The sequence below is a fragment of the Orcinus orca genome, chromosome 8, assembly GCF_937001465.1.
Source record: "Orcinus orca chromosome 8, mOrcOrc1.1, whole genome shotgun sequence".
In the NCBI taxonomy this organism is placed as follows: domain Eukaryota; kingdom Metazoa; phylum Chordata; class Mammalia; order Artiodactyla; family Delphinidae; genus Orcinus; species Orcinus orca.
The window spans coordinates 49765899-49784685 of NC_064566.1; the positions used below are offsets into that span (position 1 = coordinate 49765899).

At 40.7% G+C, this 18787-nt stretch overlaps 1 protein-coding gene across 5 annotated transcripts in view; it reads left to right on the plus strand.

Moving 5' to 3' along the window:
* The window catches only part of RNF121 (ring finger protein 121), an 81141-nt gene that overhangs the window by 47281 nt on the left and 15073 nt on the right, over nt 1-18787 (plus strand). For all 5 annotated transcript variants that reach the window (XM_004279739.4, XM_049713887.1, XM_033405592.2 and 2 more), the window contains 3 exons: nt 11841-11995; nt 15077-15184; nt 17974-18094. In XM_004279739.4, coding sequence (XP_004279787.1) covers nt 11841-11995; nt 15077-15184; nt 17974-18094 — 384 coding nt within the window. The remainder of the gene's footprint in view (nt 1-11840; nt 11996-15076; nt 15185-17973; nt 18095-18787) is intronic.

Genomic DNA, 18787 nt, shown 5'->3' on the forward strand with positions numbered 1-18787 from the left:
GCACGGGTTTGATCTCTGGTTGGGGAACTAAGGTCCCACAAGCTGCAGCGTGGCCAAAACAAACAAACAAAACAAAACAAAAAAGTCAAGAAGTTCTGTAAGGTTTAAAAAGCAAAACACATCAACCCTCTGCCTATCTCTATCCATCCCTGATTATTATTTCAGTGGCAACCACTTTAAACTTTTTTTAGTTGTTTTCTGATCCTGACCTCTATATTTTTAAGTAACATGATTACACATACACTCACACACACACACATACACATATATATATATACACACACACACACACACATATATATAATTTTCCTTTTGTCTTTCTACCATGGAAGGTGGTAATTATCTTATACTGCTACATTATACCCATCACATACACACTTTTCCTCCCAGTTTTTAGTTAAATAAATATTCCCTATTTACATTATTGTGACATATAAATGTTATTCACAGTTGAACCACTTGGTGTATTTGGTCATATTTTCTTTCCTTGCTTAGGATTCTTTTGGAATGTTTCTTATTGATTTATAACAGCTCTTTGTATATTATGAATAAACCTTTTGTCATACGTGTTGCAGGTATCTTTCCTCAGATTGCTATCTGATTTTATTTGTAGAATTGGTACAGAAATTTTTGTAGACTAGATTTATGAACCACCCTGAGGGCTGAGGATTCTGTTATTTGCTGTTCTGTTTGGATGGCCCATTTGGTATTCCTTGTTTTCCATCCTGGTGCAGTTTAGGCAGTTCTTCTCCCTGCCTAAACAAATTTTAGGTACTTGCTGTAACTGCAAGTTTTTAGTTCTTAAGGGACCCCCTCACCTTGAAATTCAAATCTGCTCTAGGCTGAAGATGGGCTTCAGGGAGGAGAAGCAGAGCAGAAATATAGTTGGGCCATCACTAAAGTATGAACTTCACTATTGCATAAACATAATTAATAATACCAGCTACCGTTTATTGAGTACTTCATAATGTGCCAAGTATTTTGCTCTGTGGTGGGTAATTTAATCTTTGTCATTGTATGGATCAAGAAACTAAAGCTCAAAGAGATTACTGAGCCCCACTCAACCAATGATTAGCAGAGTCAGGATTCACGTCCAGTCCCTCTGACTCCTGTGCTCTCCTTCACTCTTCCCTGATGTCTGTTTGTTTGTTTGTTCAATTAGCAAATATTCTTTGATCCTTTTTAGCCCCGTGCTAGTCAGTAGTCAGTTAATATTGTTAATATTGTTAGTAGTCAGTTAATATTGTTTCATCGAGAAATCACTTTGAAAAAGAGTTTATAAAGTTGGATATTCACATTCCCTATGACCCAGGAGTTTAATTCCTAGATATATGCCAAGAGAAATGTTTGCACATGCATCCCAGGAGGGAGGATGTACCAGAATTTTCCTATCAGCACTATTTGTAATAGCAAAAACTTGAAAATGACCCCAATACCCATATATAGGTGAGTGGATAGGTTAGTTGTGATATATTTTCACAATGGATATAACTTATAAAATAATGCATATATAAATATATAGAATAACACAAAAATAATTAACTATAGTTACAAATCATGGTAAGGATGAATCTTAGCAATATAATATTGAGTGAAAAAAGTCCCAGAAGAGTACTTATAACTTTATACCTTTTATAGAAAGCTAAAAACAATGAAAACTAAACAATGTTTTAGAAATATATATGTGAGTGATAAGATCATATTTTAAAAAGCAAGGGAATGATAAAATCAAGATTCAGGATAAGGCTGATGTTGGATGGAGAACTGGAGGATAGGATAGAGAAGAAGAGGACGTAGCTAAATATAAGTACGTTTAGGTGTTTCAGTTCTTATGTTGGATGGTGGGTTCAGTATTTGTTATATAATTAAATAATAATTAACTTGAAAAGGAAATAAATCCTGTCACTGCTTCACATAAATGAACCTTTGGGACATTATGCTAAGTGAAATAAGCTGGTCATAAAAAGACAAATACTTCCACTTATATGAGGTACCTAGAGTAGTCAGATTCATACAGAGAGAACGTAGAATGGTGGTTGCCATGGGCTGGGGGTGGGTGGGATTGGGAAGTTGTTGTTTAATGGGTACAGAGTTTCAGGTTTGGCAAGATGAAAAAGTTCTGGAGATCTGTTGCGCAGCAGTGTGAATGTACTTACCACTACTTAACTCTACACTTTTGAAAATGGTTAAGATGGTAAATTTTATGTGGGTTTTTTTTTAACCACAATTAAATTTTTTTTTGCCATGTTGCACAGCTTGTGGGATCTTAGTTTCCCAACCAGGGAATTGAACCCAGGCCACAGCAGTGAAAGCGCTGAGTCCTAACCACTGGACCACCAGGGAACTCCCAAAAATAGTTTTTAAAAATTAAAACAAAAGTGGTCTATGCATAGACTAACGATGAGAATATTCATTAACCAGAGATTCTGATTAATTTTTTTCTCTACTAGAAGTTCAAAAATAAAGGCAAGAAAGAAAGCAGTTCCCAAGACAGGGACCTTACCAGATATTAAGACATACTATAAGGAATAGACAAATAGACCAATGGAAGAGAGTGAAGATCTCAGAGATAAATCCTTGTATAATGGGAACTTAATATACACTAAAGATGTAATCATCAATCAGTGAAGAAAATAATCATTGTTAAGTAGATTGTGTTGAGAAAACTGGCTCGCCATATAGAGAAAAATTAAAACTAAATTCCTATATAACACTGCATACAAAAAGGAACTAAAGATAGATTAAAGATCTAATTATGAAAGGCAAAATTATAAAGTTAATGAAAAATGTATAGGCTAATAAGATAAAGATTTGATAAATTTGATTATATTAAGATTAAGGATTTTTGTTGGATAAAGGATACTACAGGCAAAGTTAGCTGATAACAGAATGAGAGATTAATAATGATTAAAACTGACAGTAGATTAGTATCTAGACTATATGAAGTAACTCCTACAAATCAACAAAGGAAAGACAGCAGCTCCAGTAGAAAAATAGGCAAAGAATATGAACGGGCAGTTTACAGGAGAGGAAATCCAAAAGTCCATCAAGAAGAGATGCTCAAAGTCATTAGTAGTTAGAGAAATGAACATTAAAACAGCAATGAATTATCAATTTATTCGATTGGCTAGAAACTAGAAAGCCAGATATTTACAAGTATTGGCATGGATCAGAGGCTGTAGGAACTCCCATGCATTCTTCGTGGCTGTGAAGCCTGTTGCAGGCATTGTGGAGAGCAGCATGGCACTGTTCAATCAGATGGAATATATACATGTCTTGTGACATATCCTAACAGGATATATGAGAGGGTGTTCATTTAAATGTTAAGTCTGGCAGTTAATTGAAGAGTTGTGGGCAATCTAGATACCTGTCTCTGAGTTAATAGGCAAAATGTGGTGGATGCATATCATGACACTGTGTACCCATAACAACTTGTGGCCCTTAAAAGCATAGTACGGAGTGGAAAAAGTAACAAACTGAAAGATACACAACACAATGCCAATTAATTAATCAAAAATATACATATTAAACACATTAGAATGTCTGTGGAGTGAGGAATGGGAATAAAAAAGAACCAAAACAAAACAACTCCCACAAGAATGTTGTGTAAAGGAGAGAAATATGAGCTGTTTGAGATTAGCTGTCAGAGCTTTTCAAAAAATGCTTCTTATGGCATGCCAAGAAATGATGGAATTAATTGATAAGGCTCTGTTTCTCTCAAACTGAACGAAATTTTCTGTTCTTCACTAGTGCTGGTTGGTGGCCCAGCCTTCCATTGGGCACCCATGACCGCTAAGTAGAAAAACACTAGCTCTATTCTCCTAGACCAGGTTTCTCAGTAGGGAGACTATTAACATATTGGCCAAATGATTATTTTTTCGAGGGGCTATCCTGTACATTGTAGGATGTTTAGCAGTAGCAGCAGCCCTGGCCTCTACCCACCAGATAGATGGCTGGTAACACCCCTCCCCCAATTGTGACAACCAAAAATGTCCCCAGACATTGCCAGATGTCCCCTGGGGAGAAAATTCACTCCCAGTGAGAAACACTGTCCTAGACTCTAGGACCTAGAGCAGCATGGATGTTGCCAGCCATGAGATTGATTATGAGCAAGTATGCCAACCTACTGGTTTCACTGTGAAAAGTATCAAACTTCTCTCTGTAATTTAGGAGTTCAAAGAAAAGAAACTTCACTTTAAAAGAAGAGAAACTTAGCCTAAATTAACTGCTGTTGGGAACAAGTGATCTTACGGTTTTCTGTATTTAAATTTCAGGTACTGTTCTTTTCAGCAACAATAGTAATAATACCTTAAACTGCTTAGAGTTTTGAATTTGTTGATTTAAAAAAAATACTTTTCTCATCTGTTCTCTCTTTGGAACCTCACAACAAATAGCTTTATAAGATAGGATAGGGATTTGTCTCCATTTTTCAGATTAGTAAACCAAAGTGCAGAATCCTGAAGTGATTTATCAGGAGCACGTGACCTTTAAATTTACGTCTGGAGAGCCAGATGTAAAATCTGGTTCTTGGTTAAGTGCGCTTTTCCACAGAGTACTCAACCATTTTTTGAGGTTTCCAAAAGCTTCAGGAAATTGTTGTCAGTTCTGCCATGGTCATTTCTGTTTTTAACTCCCCTGATTTTTCCTTTAATAATTTTTGCCCAAGTCCTTTTCTTGGATTTCAGGTAGTTTCACAACTACCTCCCTTGGCTCTACATTGTCTTGCTTCCTCAGGGTTTCCACCCCAGCTTAGTGACTGATGCTGGGAGGCAGAACTTGGGAGACAGAAGATCTGGATTGGCAGCCTAGCCCAGGCCACACTTGCTGTTTGGCTTCTCTGTAGCTCAGTTTTCATCATCTATTCAGAGAATCTAATCTTACTTGCTCCTTAGCTCCCTCAGGGATGTTAGGGGAAGGAGTAAGTTTATGCCTGGAAAAGTATCCTATTTTTAAAGATCTCCAAGGAGAAGCTTTCATCATGTCTGTCTGTTACCAAATATAGTATCTTTTCAGACTCCTATCCCCTAAACTGCTGTTTCCTCCTGGAATGGATGAGTGGCAAAATCTCCTACCTGGAAATCTTTAAAGTTCTATAGATTTTTCTCAGACCAAGACGTTAAGAGGGTTACTAGAATGTGGCTAGAGAATGCTAAGATGGTAAAGGGCTGTAATCCACTTCTTAAGAGAAAGGAAAACTTTTCTCCTCAGAATATAATAAAAACTCCTAAGTGTGATCAGCCTCCTCTGAGCCTTGCCTGCCTCTTTAGGCTCATTTCTCACACCTCCCTCGGGTACTAGTTGTACTCTCTCAGGTATACCATGTTCCTGCATCATGATACCTTTCTCCACCTGCACCTATTGGACCATCAGGACGGAGATGGTAGGTTCCTTTCTTCAGGAAGCCTTGCTTGATTCCTCCACATTGAGTGAAGCACCTCTACTCTACTTCCTTGGCTACCAGGGCCTACTCCATTATAGCACTTATCATTTTGGATTATAGTTATTTGTTTCTCCTCAGTAGACTTCTTCTTGAGGCGGTTTTGTATTTTATCTTTGAATTCCCCAGTCCTTAGCCTGGTGTCCAGTAAATGTTTATTAAATGACTGCTTGAGTGACTCTTCTGCCTGGAGAGGAGAAGACCTGGGAAAAAAAAGACATAAAATTAGGAGAGTAAGCATAAGAAATAGGGAGTAAATTTACTCTGTGCTTCTCTGAAGGACAAGAGTTTGACCCAGAGGCAGAAGGAGGAGGCAAAGGCAGATTTTTTTTCAGGTCAGCACCAGGAAAGAACTATCTAGTGCATTTGTTATCATTGGAATGCCTGCTTCATGTGGTAAGGTTGACCATTTGCCAGGGGTGTGGTAGGAGGTAATTGCCAACCAAGTTTCTGCCCTGTAGAATATTCCAGCAATATGTGGGGTCTTACCAGGTCACAGAAACTGTGCTATTATATCTGCTTGCTGGGCCTCTGGATGATCTTCAGATAATAGCCATGCCTTCCTGTAGTTTTGTCCAGGCCTAATATGCCAGTGCCTTCAGCTCTTCCTTATGTGATTTGGTTTCCAAACCCTTTGTAATCCTGGCTGCTCTGTTGTGGTCATGCTTATTCATCACTGTTCTTTCTACATTGTGGTCCTAATACCTGATCTCAGGGCCCAAGTTTGCTTTGACAGAGCAGAGAATGGTAGAGCTGCTGCCTCCTTCATTCTGGGTTTATTCTTAGTTAAACAGCGTAGTGTTGCCTTGGCTTTTTTGGTAATGGCCCTGTTGGCGTATATTCCCTGGCAAGTTGTAGTCAGGTGAAACCCCTAGATCTGTTTCACATGAGCTGCTGTTAAGCCACTCCTTCCCCAACCTATACTTGGGTAGTTGGTGAGGTTTCATTGTAAGGTTTTGGTTCTTCATTTCAGCTTCTCAGGTCACAGCATGTTAGAGCTAGAAGAACTCTAGGAATGAGCTTTATTCATTTTGGATCTTGTTTCTGTTTCCCATGTTCACTGCCTTGCTCCTCTCTCCTTCCCAAGCTTTGTACTATTCACAGTGTGGTAAGCAGATCCTTTGTATTTTCATCCAAATCATTCATGAAAATATTGACCAGAGCTGTAGAGCATATCCTAGACACCTTCTTCCAATTGATTTCTGTCCATTTATCAGCATTTTTTTCACGCTGATTCAAGCTGTGAGTCTCTGACTTTGTTCAGCTACCTGGGCTTGTCGTTTTCGTTTCACCCTCAGTATTCCTCTTCAGCCAAGCACGGTGGGTGGCCCTGCCCCCATAACGTAGGAAGATATAGAAGTGATGAGAATGCCAGAAGTCAGAAGTGCCAAACATCAGCACACTAACAGGGGAGCTGGTGCCCAGAGAAGGATGTGATCTGAGAGCTCTTTTTTGACTTTTCGTGAATTACGGTTTCTGAGATGAAAGAAATCTAAAACAAAGACAGTCCATTTAAATTGGGCTAGCTCTTACTGTTAGCATCTAACATCATCATCTCAACTGTGTAGCCTTGTGGAGAGAGAAGTGGGATGTTGTTATTCTTATCTTCCAGATCAGAGAAGCTGGGATTGTTCCTCAGCAAATGTTTGCTGAATGAATCAGTGAGTGAGTTTCAGGCTAGTCTTCACTTCAGCTTCATATTTTCAGATTCAGGGAGAGAAGGATGAGTGGCTTACACACACACACACACACACACACACACACACACACACACACGCACGCACGCACGCACGCGCACATGCACATGCACGCGCACACGCCATAATGAAGCCTCCTTCAGAACCAGAGCTCTGCCATTTCCAGTCAGTCTCCCCTTGACAGCTCCTGACCACACTGCTACATCTCTCCTCTGAACTCCCATAGCAGTGCTTGATGCTTTGCATGGCTGCCCAATTCATGCATTTATGTCTCATCACCCCAAATTCTGGAAGAGAAGTTAGGGCCACGGCTTCCCATTATTTTGTGCCTTTCACAGCATCAAGTACAGGCACTTGGTTGAGCAAACTGTTGAACCAAATGTGTCGCCACCAGGTGGCACCAGAGTTCCTGCTGTTGCTCTGAGAATCTTGAGTAACTTTCAGCCATTTATTGCCAAGCTAGCCATTAAAAATGCCTTCCTTAATGAGGAAGCTTCAATTTATTTATTAAGTAGAATGCCAATAAATACTACAGTAGACACAAGTAAATTAACCAGGCAAAATTGTAACTTACCATTTTCCCCCATAGTAGACTATTGTGTTCACACAGCCCCTCTGCCTGCTGCTTGTCAGGCACTGAGCTCTCACCCCAGCAGCTGCTTTCCAGGCCTTGAAGAGAATCTGACTTTCAAGCCTCCCTGGCACAGAGCGTCTCGATACCTGAAAATGGCTTCAAATCCTTGGTTTGGGTTTTTGGATCATTTATTTTTCCTGGAAAGGACAAATTAAACATTATAAAGAAATTGCTATAACCCCACCACCTTTAATATGTTGATTATTTTGGTTATCTCATTGCAATCTTTGCTCCCTTATATATGTGGCTTTATTCATTTTTGATCATGTGAAGCCATAATAAGAGCTCTCATTTACTTAATGCTTACTATGCAACTATGCTTGTTGTTTTATATACATTGCTGCTATTGAAATATAAGAGCTATTATATTGAATCCTTAAATTATATTTATTATATTACTTATATTGAATGCTTGCCTTGTTGGGTACTGTTCTAAAAGTTTTCCATGCATTAACTCCCATGACCTATATAGCCTGATGAGAGTAGGTACTGTTTACCTCATTTACAGTTCAGAAAACAGGCTGTCAGAGTTAAGTGACTTGCCTAAGGTAACACAGTAAATAGCCGTATTGGGATTCATATCTAGAACTCTTTAATTCTAAAATTACTGTTCTTTTCACTATATTATCGCATTCTGCTTTGTTCATTTGCTCTTTAATGATGTCTGTTTGTACTTCTTCTTTAGAAAGGGTGTAAGGATTCATAGAATCATTAAAATATGGGTTTGATCTATGTTATTCTCCTGCTGCTAGACTGTTAGCTCCTTGAAGACAGGGACGAACTAGAGGTCATGTTTATTTATTTCTGCATTCCTCTTCTCATGAAGTGCAAAGTAAGTACTTGGATGAATGAGTGAAGGCTGCCTTCACTCTCCCAGGAAGTCTGAGATACAGGGCTGCTTAACAGAACCTTAGCGTGCTAGAGCTTGAAGGAGTTTGAAAATCAAGTCAAACCCTTCCTTTAAGGAGGAAGGCCCTCCTTAGGGTTACCTACTGAGTTGGAGGCAGAACAGAACTAGAATCCAGGTTTGCTGGGCTTCTACTGGGCCATCTGGTTTCAAAGAGCCTAATCCTGTCCCTAAATCTCCTTCCTTTCTTCCCTTTCCTACCCACCCCCCTCCTCTCTTATCTTTCATGATGTGTAAGTTGAGTAGCTTTACACCCTTAAAGTTTCAAGCCTGAACGTTACAAAATGAGGCAAGATTTTCCATTCATTTTACACCGATGCCCAGACTTACTCCTAATTATGTCTTTGTTCAACTCAGAATAGAATCCAGGTCCTCTGCCTCTCACCACACCCAAAATATGCAGAGCTGCAGCTCACATAGGGAAAATTATCTTGACTGGATTTCCCCCCCAGAACATGCTATTGGTGATTGATGGGGAGTGGGAAAGAGGCTATTAGGGCAGGCTGGTGGTTTTTATGTAACAGCCAACTTTTTGGAAAACCTCAAAGGAGATAGGAATTCCTGTTCTTTCTCAGAGCGGACACATGTGACCAGGCCATGTGATTTAATTCTTCTCTAGTTTCTGGGCCTACTGTTTTGTAAACACCCCCATGAGCCTGTTAAAGCAAACAATGTGAAGGCTAAAGACCCTGCCTGTAGCCCTTCTTTCCATACCCACCTTCATCTATCCCCCTTTTAGTGTCACGATTCTGGTTGCCTTATCCCCTAGTTTAAATAATCTGTGATGTCTTTTCCTGGTCTCCAAGTATCTCCTAGAATGTCACCTGGAACATTATTTGGGTAGTTAGTACATCCTGGTGCTTTTCACACTTTTTTTTGTAAGGCCAGAATATTTTAGAACACTTCATTCAGAGTCAACTGCAGGTTGCTGTACAGTGGAATTGGTACTGAGACTACATTGTTCGCTGACCAGTGGGCACACAGCACTGGAAGCTCTAAAGCAAAGTGGCTGCTCACCATTTTCTTCCACTGTCTCTCTCTTTTTTTTTAATATGTAAAATAACACTAAAAAACTAACGCTTTTTCTTGCCACAGAGCAGTCTATGAGAGAGTAGTAGCTACAGACAGCTTAACACTAAAAAGATGCTTTAAGCTGCACTATCCAGTGTTGTAACCACCAGTCCCATGTGACAGCTGAACACTGGAAATGTGACTGGTCTCTTTTGAGATATACTGTAAATATAAAATAAACATCGGATTTTAAAGCCATAGTACAAAAAAAAAAGTAAAATATTTCATAGATAGTTTTATATTGACTACATCTTGAAACAGTAATATTTTAGATATATTGGGTTAAATAAAATATATTATTAAAATTAAGATCATCTGTTTCTTTTTACTTTTTTTTAACATAGCTACTAGAAAACTTATTTATTTTTTTATAGTGGCTTTACCAGTTTATATTCCCACCAACAGTGTAGTAGGGTTCCCTTTTCTCCACACCCTCTCCATCAATTTATTTCTTTTTTAACTTTATTTATTTATTTTTATACAGCAGGTTCTTACTAGTTATCTATTTTATACATATTAGTGTATGTATGTCAATCTCCCAATTCATCCCACCACGACTCCCTGCCTCCTCCCTGCTTTCCCCCCTAGAAAACTTAAACTTACATATGAGACTCACATTATATTTGGACTGGGCAGACTAGTCTAGAAATCCCCAAGAGTAAATAGTTTCTCAAAAGTTTTCTCTTCTGGGGGCTTCCCTGGTGGCGCAGTGGTTGAGAGTCCGCCTGCCGATGCAGGGGACATGGGTTCGTGCCCCGGTCCGGGAAGATCCCACATGCCGTGGAGCGGCTGGGCCCCATGAGCCATGGCCGCTGAGCCTGCGCGTCCGGAGCCTGTGCTCCGCGACGGGAGAGGCCACAACAGTGAGAGGCCCACGTACCAAAAAAAAAAAAAAAGTTTTCTCTTCTGTGGAACTTTAGGAAACTAGCTAATATTTTCCTCTCTATAGCCACCCCCCCCTTTTTTTAAAAAAAAATTTTCATTTCATTTAATGCTACCAAGAAGAAAGCCTCTATTAAGTGCTAATTATCTGTTTTTACACTTGCTATTCACCTGAGAAGAGTGACATCTAGTAAAAATTGGGTGGTTGCGGGAGGGAGTTAGGAGACATTGGAGAGCAGAAGACTCGTGATTGGTCCAAACTTCTGACTTAGAATTGTTTTATACATTTGGAACTCTGTAGCTAACAAGTCTGAGGTAAAGATATGAAGGGGGGAAAGTAAAATAGATGCTCTTTAAAACAAATGTGCTTCCCTCTTAGGGTTCTAGTCTTGCTTTCCCCTCATTTATCTAAATTCACTGAGGATCTGTCATGGGCCAGACAGTTTCCTAGCACAGAGGAATCAGATGAGTGTGGCCTTGTCACTGCTCTCAAGGAGGTTACAGTAAGCTAGAGAACGAATTTGAATCCAGTCTCATACTCTAGGTAAGCACTGTAATGATGGTAGAAAAGAAAATGCGTTTGGAGCAATAGGAAGTCATGATTTATTCTGCCTAGAAGGGAGACTGAAGCCTTTGTTTGTCTTGGATGTGATACCCTCAGGCCAAAAGACAGATGGGAAGGATATTTTGCCCTGAGGGGAACAACCTGACTACAGGCATGGGGAATGGTAGGAGGTGGTCCTTGAAATAGTAGTTTGGGGCTCCATTGTGGGGGATTTGACTGCCTGTCTAAGGATGTTGAGTCTAAGGATGTTGAATCTTATCCTGTAGACTGGGGACCCTTAGAGGGTTCTAAGCAGGGGGATGACATACTTCAAGACTGTGTGCTCCTGGGAAGGATAGATTGGAGGGGGAGACACTGAATGCAAGGAGACTTAACAAAGAGGTCATAGTCAGCCAGGTAAGGGGTAGCAAGGGCTCACATGTAAAGGAAAGAATATGTACAATAAACAGTCGGGTGGGGGGGTAAAAGGTTGGTGTCAAGCACGGTCCCAGATTTCTAACTTGGGTCACTAGGATGTGCCTTTATCCAAAATTGGAAATGTAGGAGAGGATCAGGCTAAAATGGAACACACAAGATGCGCTCTGGATTTGCAGATAGAGCTGCAGAGGGAGCTGGCTAGAGCTGAAGTGCTTGTGTTTGTGTTTCAGATGGTGACCCTCTTTCAGATGTGGGTTGTTCCCCTCTATTTCACAGTGAAGCTGCACTGGTGGAGGTTCCTAGTGATCTGGATCTTGTTCTCTGCCGTCACAGCCTTTGTCACCTTCCGAGCCACCCGAAAACCACTAGTACAGACAACCCCAAGGTGAGAATTTAGGAGTGGGTAGTGGGAAGGAGCTAGGCTTCCTGAACTAACGGGTTGGGATGCACGGGAGACAAGTGGGTTAGACTGAAAAAATTGCAGTTTTTGTCTGCCAAGATTACTTGGCACAAAGCCCCACCAAAACGAGCTGATTGGGAGACCTCCTGCCCCATTCACAGAATAAAAACCTCCAAGTCTTTCCCTATAGCTTACCTTACAGTTTACATCAAGGTCTGTTTATATTAAAAGCTAACAAAATAAGTAAGCAAATCCTGGTCATTGTGGTTTCATTATAACTGTCATTTTCTTCTGTAACCTCTTCTCTGATCTCTAAATTAGATTTTCTGTCACATTCTCTCCTAGTGCCCTGTAGTTTTCCTTCATAAAACTTATTGTAGTTTATAACTAAATATTATTTTGAGTGTCTGTCTCCCCCACTAAACTAACTATGAGATCAGGAACCACATCCATTTTGTTTGTCACTGTATATCCAGGCCCTACCACGGGGTCTGGCACATAGTAGCCTATTGTCTGAATTTTTGTTGAATGAATGAATCTCAGCAAATTTACAATTTTCCAGCAAACAATACTTCCTTCTTTGGTCACAAAGCAGCCCCTGCCTGTATACATCTTTTTTCTTTTTTAATTAATTAATTAATTTATTAATTTATTTATTTTTGGCTACATTGTGTCTTAGCTGCCACGCGCGGGCTTTCTCTAGTTGCGGCGAGTGGGGGCTACTCTTTGTTGCGGTGCACGGGCTTCTCATTGAGGTGGCTTCTCTTGTTGCGGAGCATGGGCTCTAGGCATGCAGGCTTCAGTAGTTGTGGTGCATGGGCTCTAGAGCGCACACTCAGTAGTTGTGGCGGGCGGGCTTAGTTGCTCAGCGGCATGTGGGATCTTCCCGGACCAGGGCTGAAACGCATGTCCCCTGCATTGGCAGGCAGATGCTTAACCACTGCGCCACCAGGGAAGTCCCCTGTATAATTCTTTGTATTTCCAAATGCATTTCTCATTTGATCCTCCCAACCAGCTTGTGAGGTCATTTAATATCTATACTTGACAGAAAAAAAAAGAGATTTTCTCATTTATTCATTCATTCATTCAACAAGCACCTGCTATGTGTCAGGCCCTGTGCTGAGCACTGGGGATACAGAGCTGGAAAAGACATGGTCCCTGTCCTCAAGCAGTACTTGGTTTAATGGAGGAAATGGACAAGAAAGCAGCTGTTTTAGTGCAGTTGGTAAGTACTGTGAGACACGTGTGTACAGGTTCAGGAGAGCCTAAGAGAAGAACCAGCTAGCCTCAAGAGTTGTGACTATCTGATCCAAAGTTTTCCAAGTTGCAACTTGCTCTTTTTCCCATGCCTCTTATGTTCCACTTTACTACAAGCCTTTCTTTGGCTTTCTGAGTTTCATTCTACAAAGTAAAATTTATCTGCAAGGTGAGGTCAGTGATCTAGAAGCCCCTCTCTGGCTGTGGTAGTTTACATTAAAAGCCAGTATAGAATATTACAGACTCTGGAGCCAGATGGATATGGATTGGAAACCCTAGCCCTGCCAGTTGTTAATTATATGACCCCTATGACTGCATGTTTCTCAGCCTTGAATTCTTTATCCCTAAAAATGTGATAATAATTGCTACCTCTGATAATAATTGCTACCTCATATAGGGTAATATGAAGAAAAAGTGTAATAAAGCATGTTAAGAGTCATCGAGTAACATTTTCAACATCTAGCTAAAATGACTGAAAATGTGTCTATAACATGGGAGGTTTTTGATAACAGTAACAACTAGCATTCGACAGTGCTTTACAATTTCAAAGTACTTTCATAAACACCCACATTTATTCATGCAGCATTTATTGGGTATGTATTATTTACACCAGGAAATTATATACACTATGTACAATCCAGTGAGAAAGGTGGCAGGGGGTTCCTGTTTTAGAAATAAGTAAACTTGTCTCAGGTTGATATGACTTATCTGGGGTTACCCAGCTACTAAACCTCACTTAATCCAGGTTCCACCTAAAATGCCACATCCTTTCCACTGTGTCTCAGTCCCATCTGATCAGTACAAACCCTGGATAATGGAGCTCTCTGTGGTCTTTGAGGGCAGACACTGCAAGGTGTTCGGGTCCCTCCGCCAGCCTGAGAAGCCATCGCCCCTTGTTTAGCCACAGCAGGGAGGCCCAGGCAGGGACCTTGAGCATTCTCCCTGAGGCCCAGCAGGGTTGGCAGTAACCTACTCAGCTCTCAGGAGCCAGGCAGATTGCTAAATTACTCCTTAGCTCTCCTCACAGGTAGAACAGTGGCTCCTGATATCAGGGACCTACCTCCATAACATTTAAAAGGCTCTGGTACATTCTGGGAACCATCTTTCCTCTCTGATCCTAGTTGCAGTCAATCAACCAGATTCCACACTGCTTTTCATTGGATCCTAGGGAGCATGGCTCCTCCTTCAGGAGAATCGCACAGTCCCATTCTACTGCACCCCGCCCCCATCACGCACACACATCCAATTCAAGGGTATTCGTTGAGTGCCTCCTTCCTTATCCCCTCTCCTTCAGGAAAAAAAATAAATTCAGAAGCAAACTCATTAGATATATTTCATTTTGTTATTAGCCTGTGGGTAGGAGTGAAGCAGTATTTACATTAACCATGCCCAGTTACAAAAGCCTGTAGCTAATTCTACCTTTTATTCATCTTCCCTTGAATCCTCTTTCCTGATAAGAATGCCTGTTTCCTTCTGAGCACAGCTGTAGTTACTAATTTTCACTTCCTCATCCAACTAACCTGAATTTGAGATGACATACTTATCTGAGGTCAGCTGTGTACTTTCTTTGTTTGAGGTTAAACTTCTCTTTTCTTCCCTTGGTCTGAGACCAGGAAAATACAAAGCACTAGCTCCCTGGTATGTGGAGGTGTTTCTGCAATTGAGGGAGTGACCAGCCTTGCTCAATAAAAGTCCTAAGCAAAGAGCCTGATGTCCCCATTGATGTGAGAGTAAGGGATTCTGGTGGTCCAGAGGCTCTTAGGCCAGTCTTTCTGTGTCAGCTTTACTAATTTTTTCTCCTTTCTCCAGGTTGGTTTATAAGTGGTTCCTGCTGATCTATAAAATCAGCTATGCCACTGGCATCATTGGCTACATGGCTGTCATGTTTACCCTCTTTGGTCTTAACTTGTTATTCAAGTGAGTACCCTTTGCTTTTGTTTTTGCTAGTGTCTGGGGAGGAGGGACTGGTGAGATGTACCTTTGTTCCTGGGACAGGTCCTGAGTATGAACAAGGGGAACATGGCACCTAGGATAGGAGACTTGGCTTTAGAGGATGGGAGGATGGGTGGGCCTTCCATGATTTGTGCTGGCAAAGAGAAAGGAATGTCTGAATAATACAGAGTTAGAGTCTCAAATCATTGGTTGTACTTTCCAAGAATTTATATTTTAGTGGGAAAGTATAATAACAAAAGTAAGCATAATAATGATTATAGCCAGTTACTCATAACTCCATCACCCCAACAGAACCATTTTCCTTTTCCATGTGTGTATTGTTTACTGTAACATCCACTCTACCTGAGTGGTCTTATGTTCAAGGAGAGTAGGAGTTGGCAAACTACATCCTGTGGGCCAAGTTGGCCTACCTTCTGTTTTTATAAAATAAAAATATTTTACTGGAACACTCATATTCATTTGTTTACACATTGTCTATGGCTGTTTTTGCAGTAAAACAGCAGAGTTGGATAATCGTGGCAGAGACTATATGGGCCACAAAACCTAAAATACTTACAATCTGGACCTTTACAGAAAAAGTTTGCCGACCCTGGACTAGACAGTTGAACTCATGGGACACAGCTGGCCACACCTGGCAACAGATCCACCTAGAAAGATACAAGACAGGAAATAGCAGGGCAGCGTCTGCAGGAGTCCTCACAATAGTCCCAGGGCTGAGATATGAGAGAGTGAGACCACACAGATGAGTGTGGCAGCCAGCCAGGCCCAGAAGACCTTCTTCTCCAAGGAACACATCAGGTTTAAAACTCTCCCGGTCCAGATGCAGTGTTCTAATCGCAGGTCAGGTTTAATATATAAGCATTGCTACTTTGTGACACAGCTGACATTCCACCTTTAAGAGATTTCTCAGGAAACAGAGTTAACCTGTGGACTTTTAAGTCCTGCTCCATTGTTGGTCACGTAGGTTGTTTTTTCAGTGCAGCGCTGTCACAGATAACATTGCAGAGTTGCTTCCTAAGGGTACATGACCAGGAGTGGAATTCTGGCTGTTGCTTCATATTGTCATAAGCTTTCCAAAAGGTCTGTATCAGCATACAGGTTTCCTCTACCCCCAGTTAAGGCAGAAGCCAAGTAATCCTGGACTCTGGGACTGGAGGGTACAGTGAGTAAGCAGGGCAGAAAAGGGTAAGAATGTGGTTTCTACAGCTGTAGGCTGTGGATTGGGACAATGCATTGAAGCTAGAGATTTAGGATTCAAATTTCAATTCATGACCACTGGCCTCTTCCCCAAACCAGGTATACTGTAGGCAGGAATCTCTGAAACTGAAAGGAATAAGTCCTACTTTATATAATGAGAGGACACCCATGGAATTCTTTCTTCCAGGGGTAGTACAGGCTGAAAGAATAAACAGGCTCCACAAATATTTACAGGAATTTATCAGTGTAGAGTCAACACATCTCATCAAAGAAAACCAAGGTACTTCCAGATATCTTCCTAACCTGGATGGTTAAAAAAAGTAAAAACCAAGATTCTCTATTATGTTTTAAAGGTATTTATTCTAGAATTACAGTTTCTTTTTTACTTTGATAAACTGTATAAGGAGGAAAACATAATTGAGAATCTTGACCATTTTTATGCTACTAATCAGGTTAATTGGTGTAAGATCATGACGTCTAGTTAGTACGTTAAATGTTGTAAGATTGGTGGGCAAATTCAACTTTCTAAGCTAAATGTAATTTACAACTTTAAGTGAACACGTACAGTTCTTGGTACAAATGTTTTAACAAAGGTAGTTTTCTATAATAAACATTTAAAGACTCAAGTTTGCAAACTGTTGGTCCCTGGAATTACTAAAACAAACTTCCTAATATTATAGGCCTATTGTCCTTAGTAAGGAGACTTGGACCAAAATTTAACTTTGATGACATGATACAGAATATGTATAGATGCAAGTTAAAATTTTATGGTAACTGGTATGTGTATATTTACTAACTTTATCTTTGTTTTCTAAAGATGTGGTTGGCAAACTTCTTTATAAAGGGCCAAATAATAAATATTTTAGGCTTTGTGGGACAAAAGGCAAACTCTAGGATGGTATATAGGTACTTATATAACGAGAGAAAACTCCTCCCTTGCTCCACCCTATTTGCCTGGGTGGCCTGTCTCAGATGGTGGACATACTTTGTGCCCACTTGCTATCATATGAAACATTCTTAGAAGGAGGGGCCTGATGGAGGTGGGTGACCCCTGGGATCATTTTCACTCTCTGCTCCAGTGACACCCAGATCCTGCTGTGCCCTTCCCTCCTTTTGGAGGGCTCAGCTATTTCAACTTGGGCAACTGGCTGGAGGTGAGGCAATTCAATAGTGAGTTGCTAACTTCCGGACTGAAAATTCCACTGCTTAGTGTGTAGCAGTTGCCAGTAGTGGAGTCCCCAACATATAGGTGCCAACTAGGGAGCTGCAAGCATGGTCATCAGTCAGAGGAGGCAGGCACTGGAAACAGAGTGGGGAAGTGAGCAGAAAGGGATACCCTGGCTTGGTCTTCACAGCTCCCAGTCCTAGGCTGTTCAGGTGGTGCCCACAGGTCATATACAGACAGGCAACAGGCTGGATTTGGTTTTAGTTTGCCAACACTTGCTCCAGCTATTAAAGCTTCCAGCTTTAGACGCTGCCATTTGTGTCCCAGAGTAGTAATCCAAAGCAGTTGCATCTCAGGGCAGGCCTTACAGGCCATGCTGCTTCCCTTACAGGATCAAACCAGAAGATGCCATGGACTTTGGCATTTCTCTCCTCTTCTATGGCCTCTACTATGGTGTTCTTGAGCGGGACTTTGCAGAAATGTGTGCAGACTACATGGCATCTACCATAGGGGTGAGTTCACTTGGACTCTTTAATACTGCCTCCTGCCACCTCCAAAGAGTTCAGGATAGCATCACTTGTTTGATGGAAGAGATAAGCCATACAAAATCCTTCAGGATGTGAGTGGTATGTATGGAGGTTCCTTCCTTAAAATTTGGAAAACCGATCTCAGATGTACCCTGGAATTTTTAACTCTAAGCTATTATAAGAATCACTTTACCCCACAGGAAGTTAACAGTCACTCAACAGATACTTATTTAATGCCTCTGTCTAGTGACAGAGATGGGTATTAAAGTAATAAAAACACAAATTATATATGATACTTTATGATATATTATTAAAATTATAACTTTAATAAATATTATGAAGGGGAGGTTCATGATACTATGAACAAATATAGTCATGTCATTTGACCTAGTCTTGGGGCTCAAAGATGGCTTCCCTGAAGATGTAACTATTGAGCTGACCTGAACAATGAGTAGAGTTAACCAGATGAAGTGAAAAGTGAAATGTATACCAGGTAGAGGAAATAGCATGTGTAAGAGGCCTGTAGTGGGAGAAAGGGTGAGCATTTTAAGGCACTAGGCTCATGTGGTTGTAGGGCTGAATTATAGTGGAAGTGTATGGAGGAATAATCAAAGGCTAGGCTAGAAAAAGCCGTAGAGGCCAAATGAAAGATTGTGATTTTTATACTAAAAATACTAG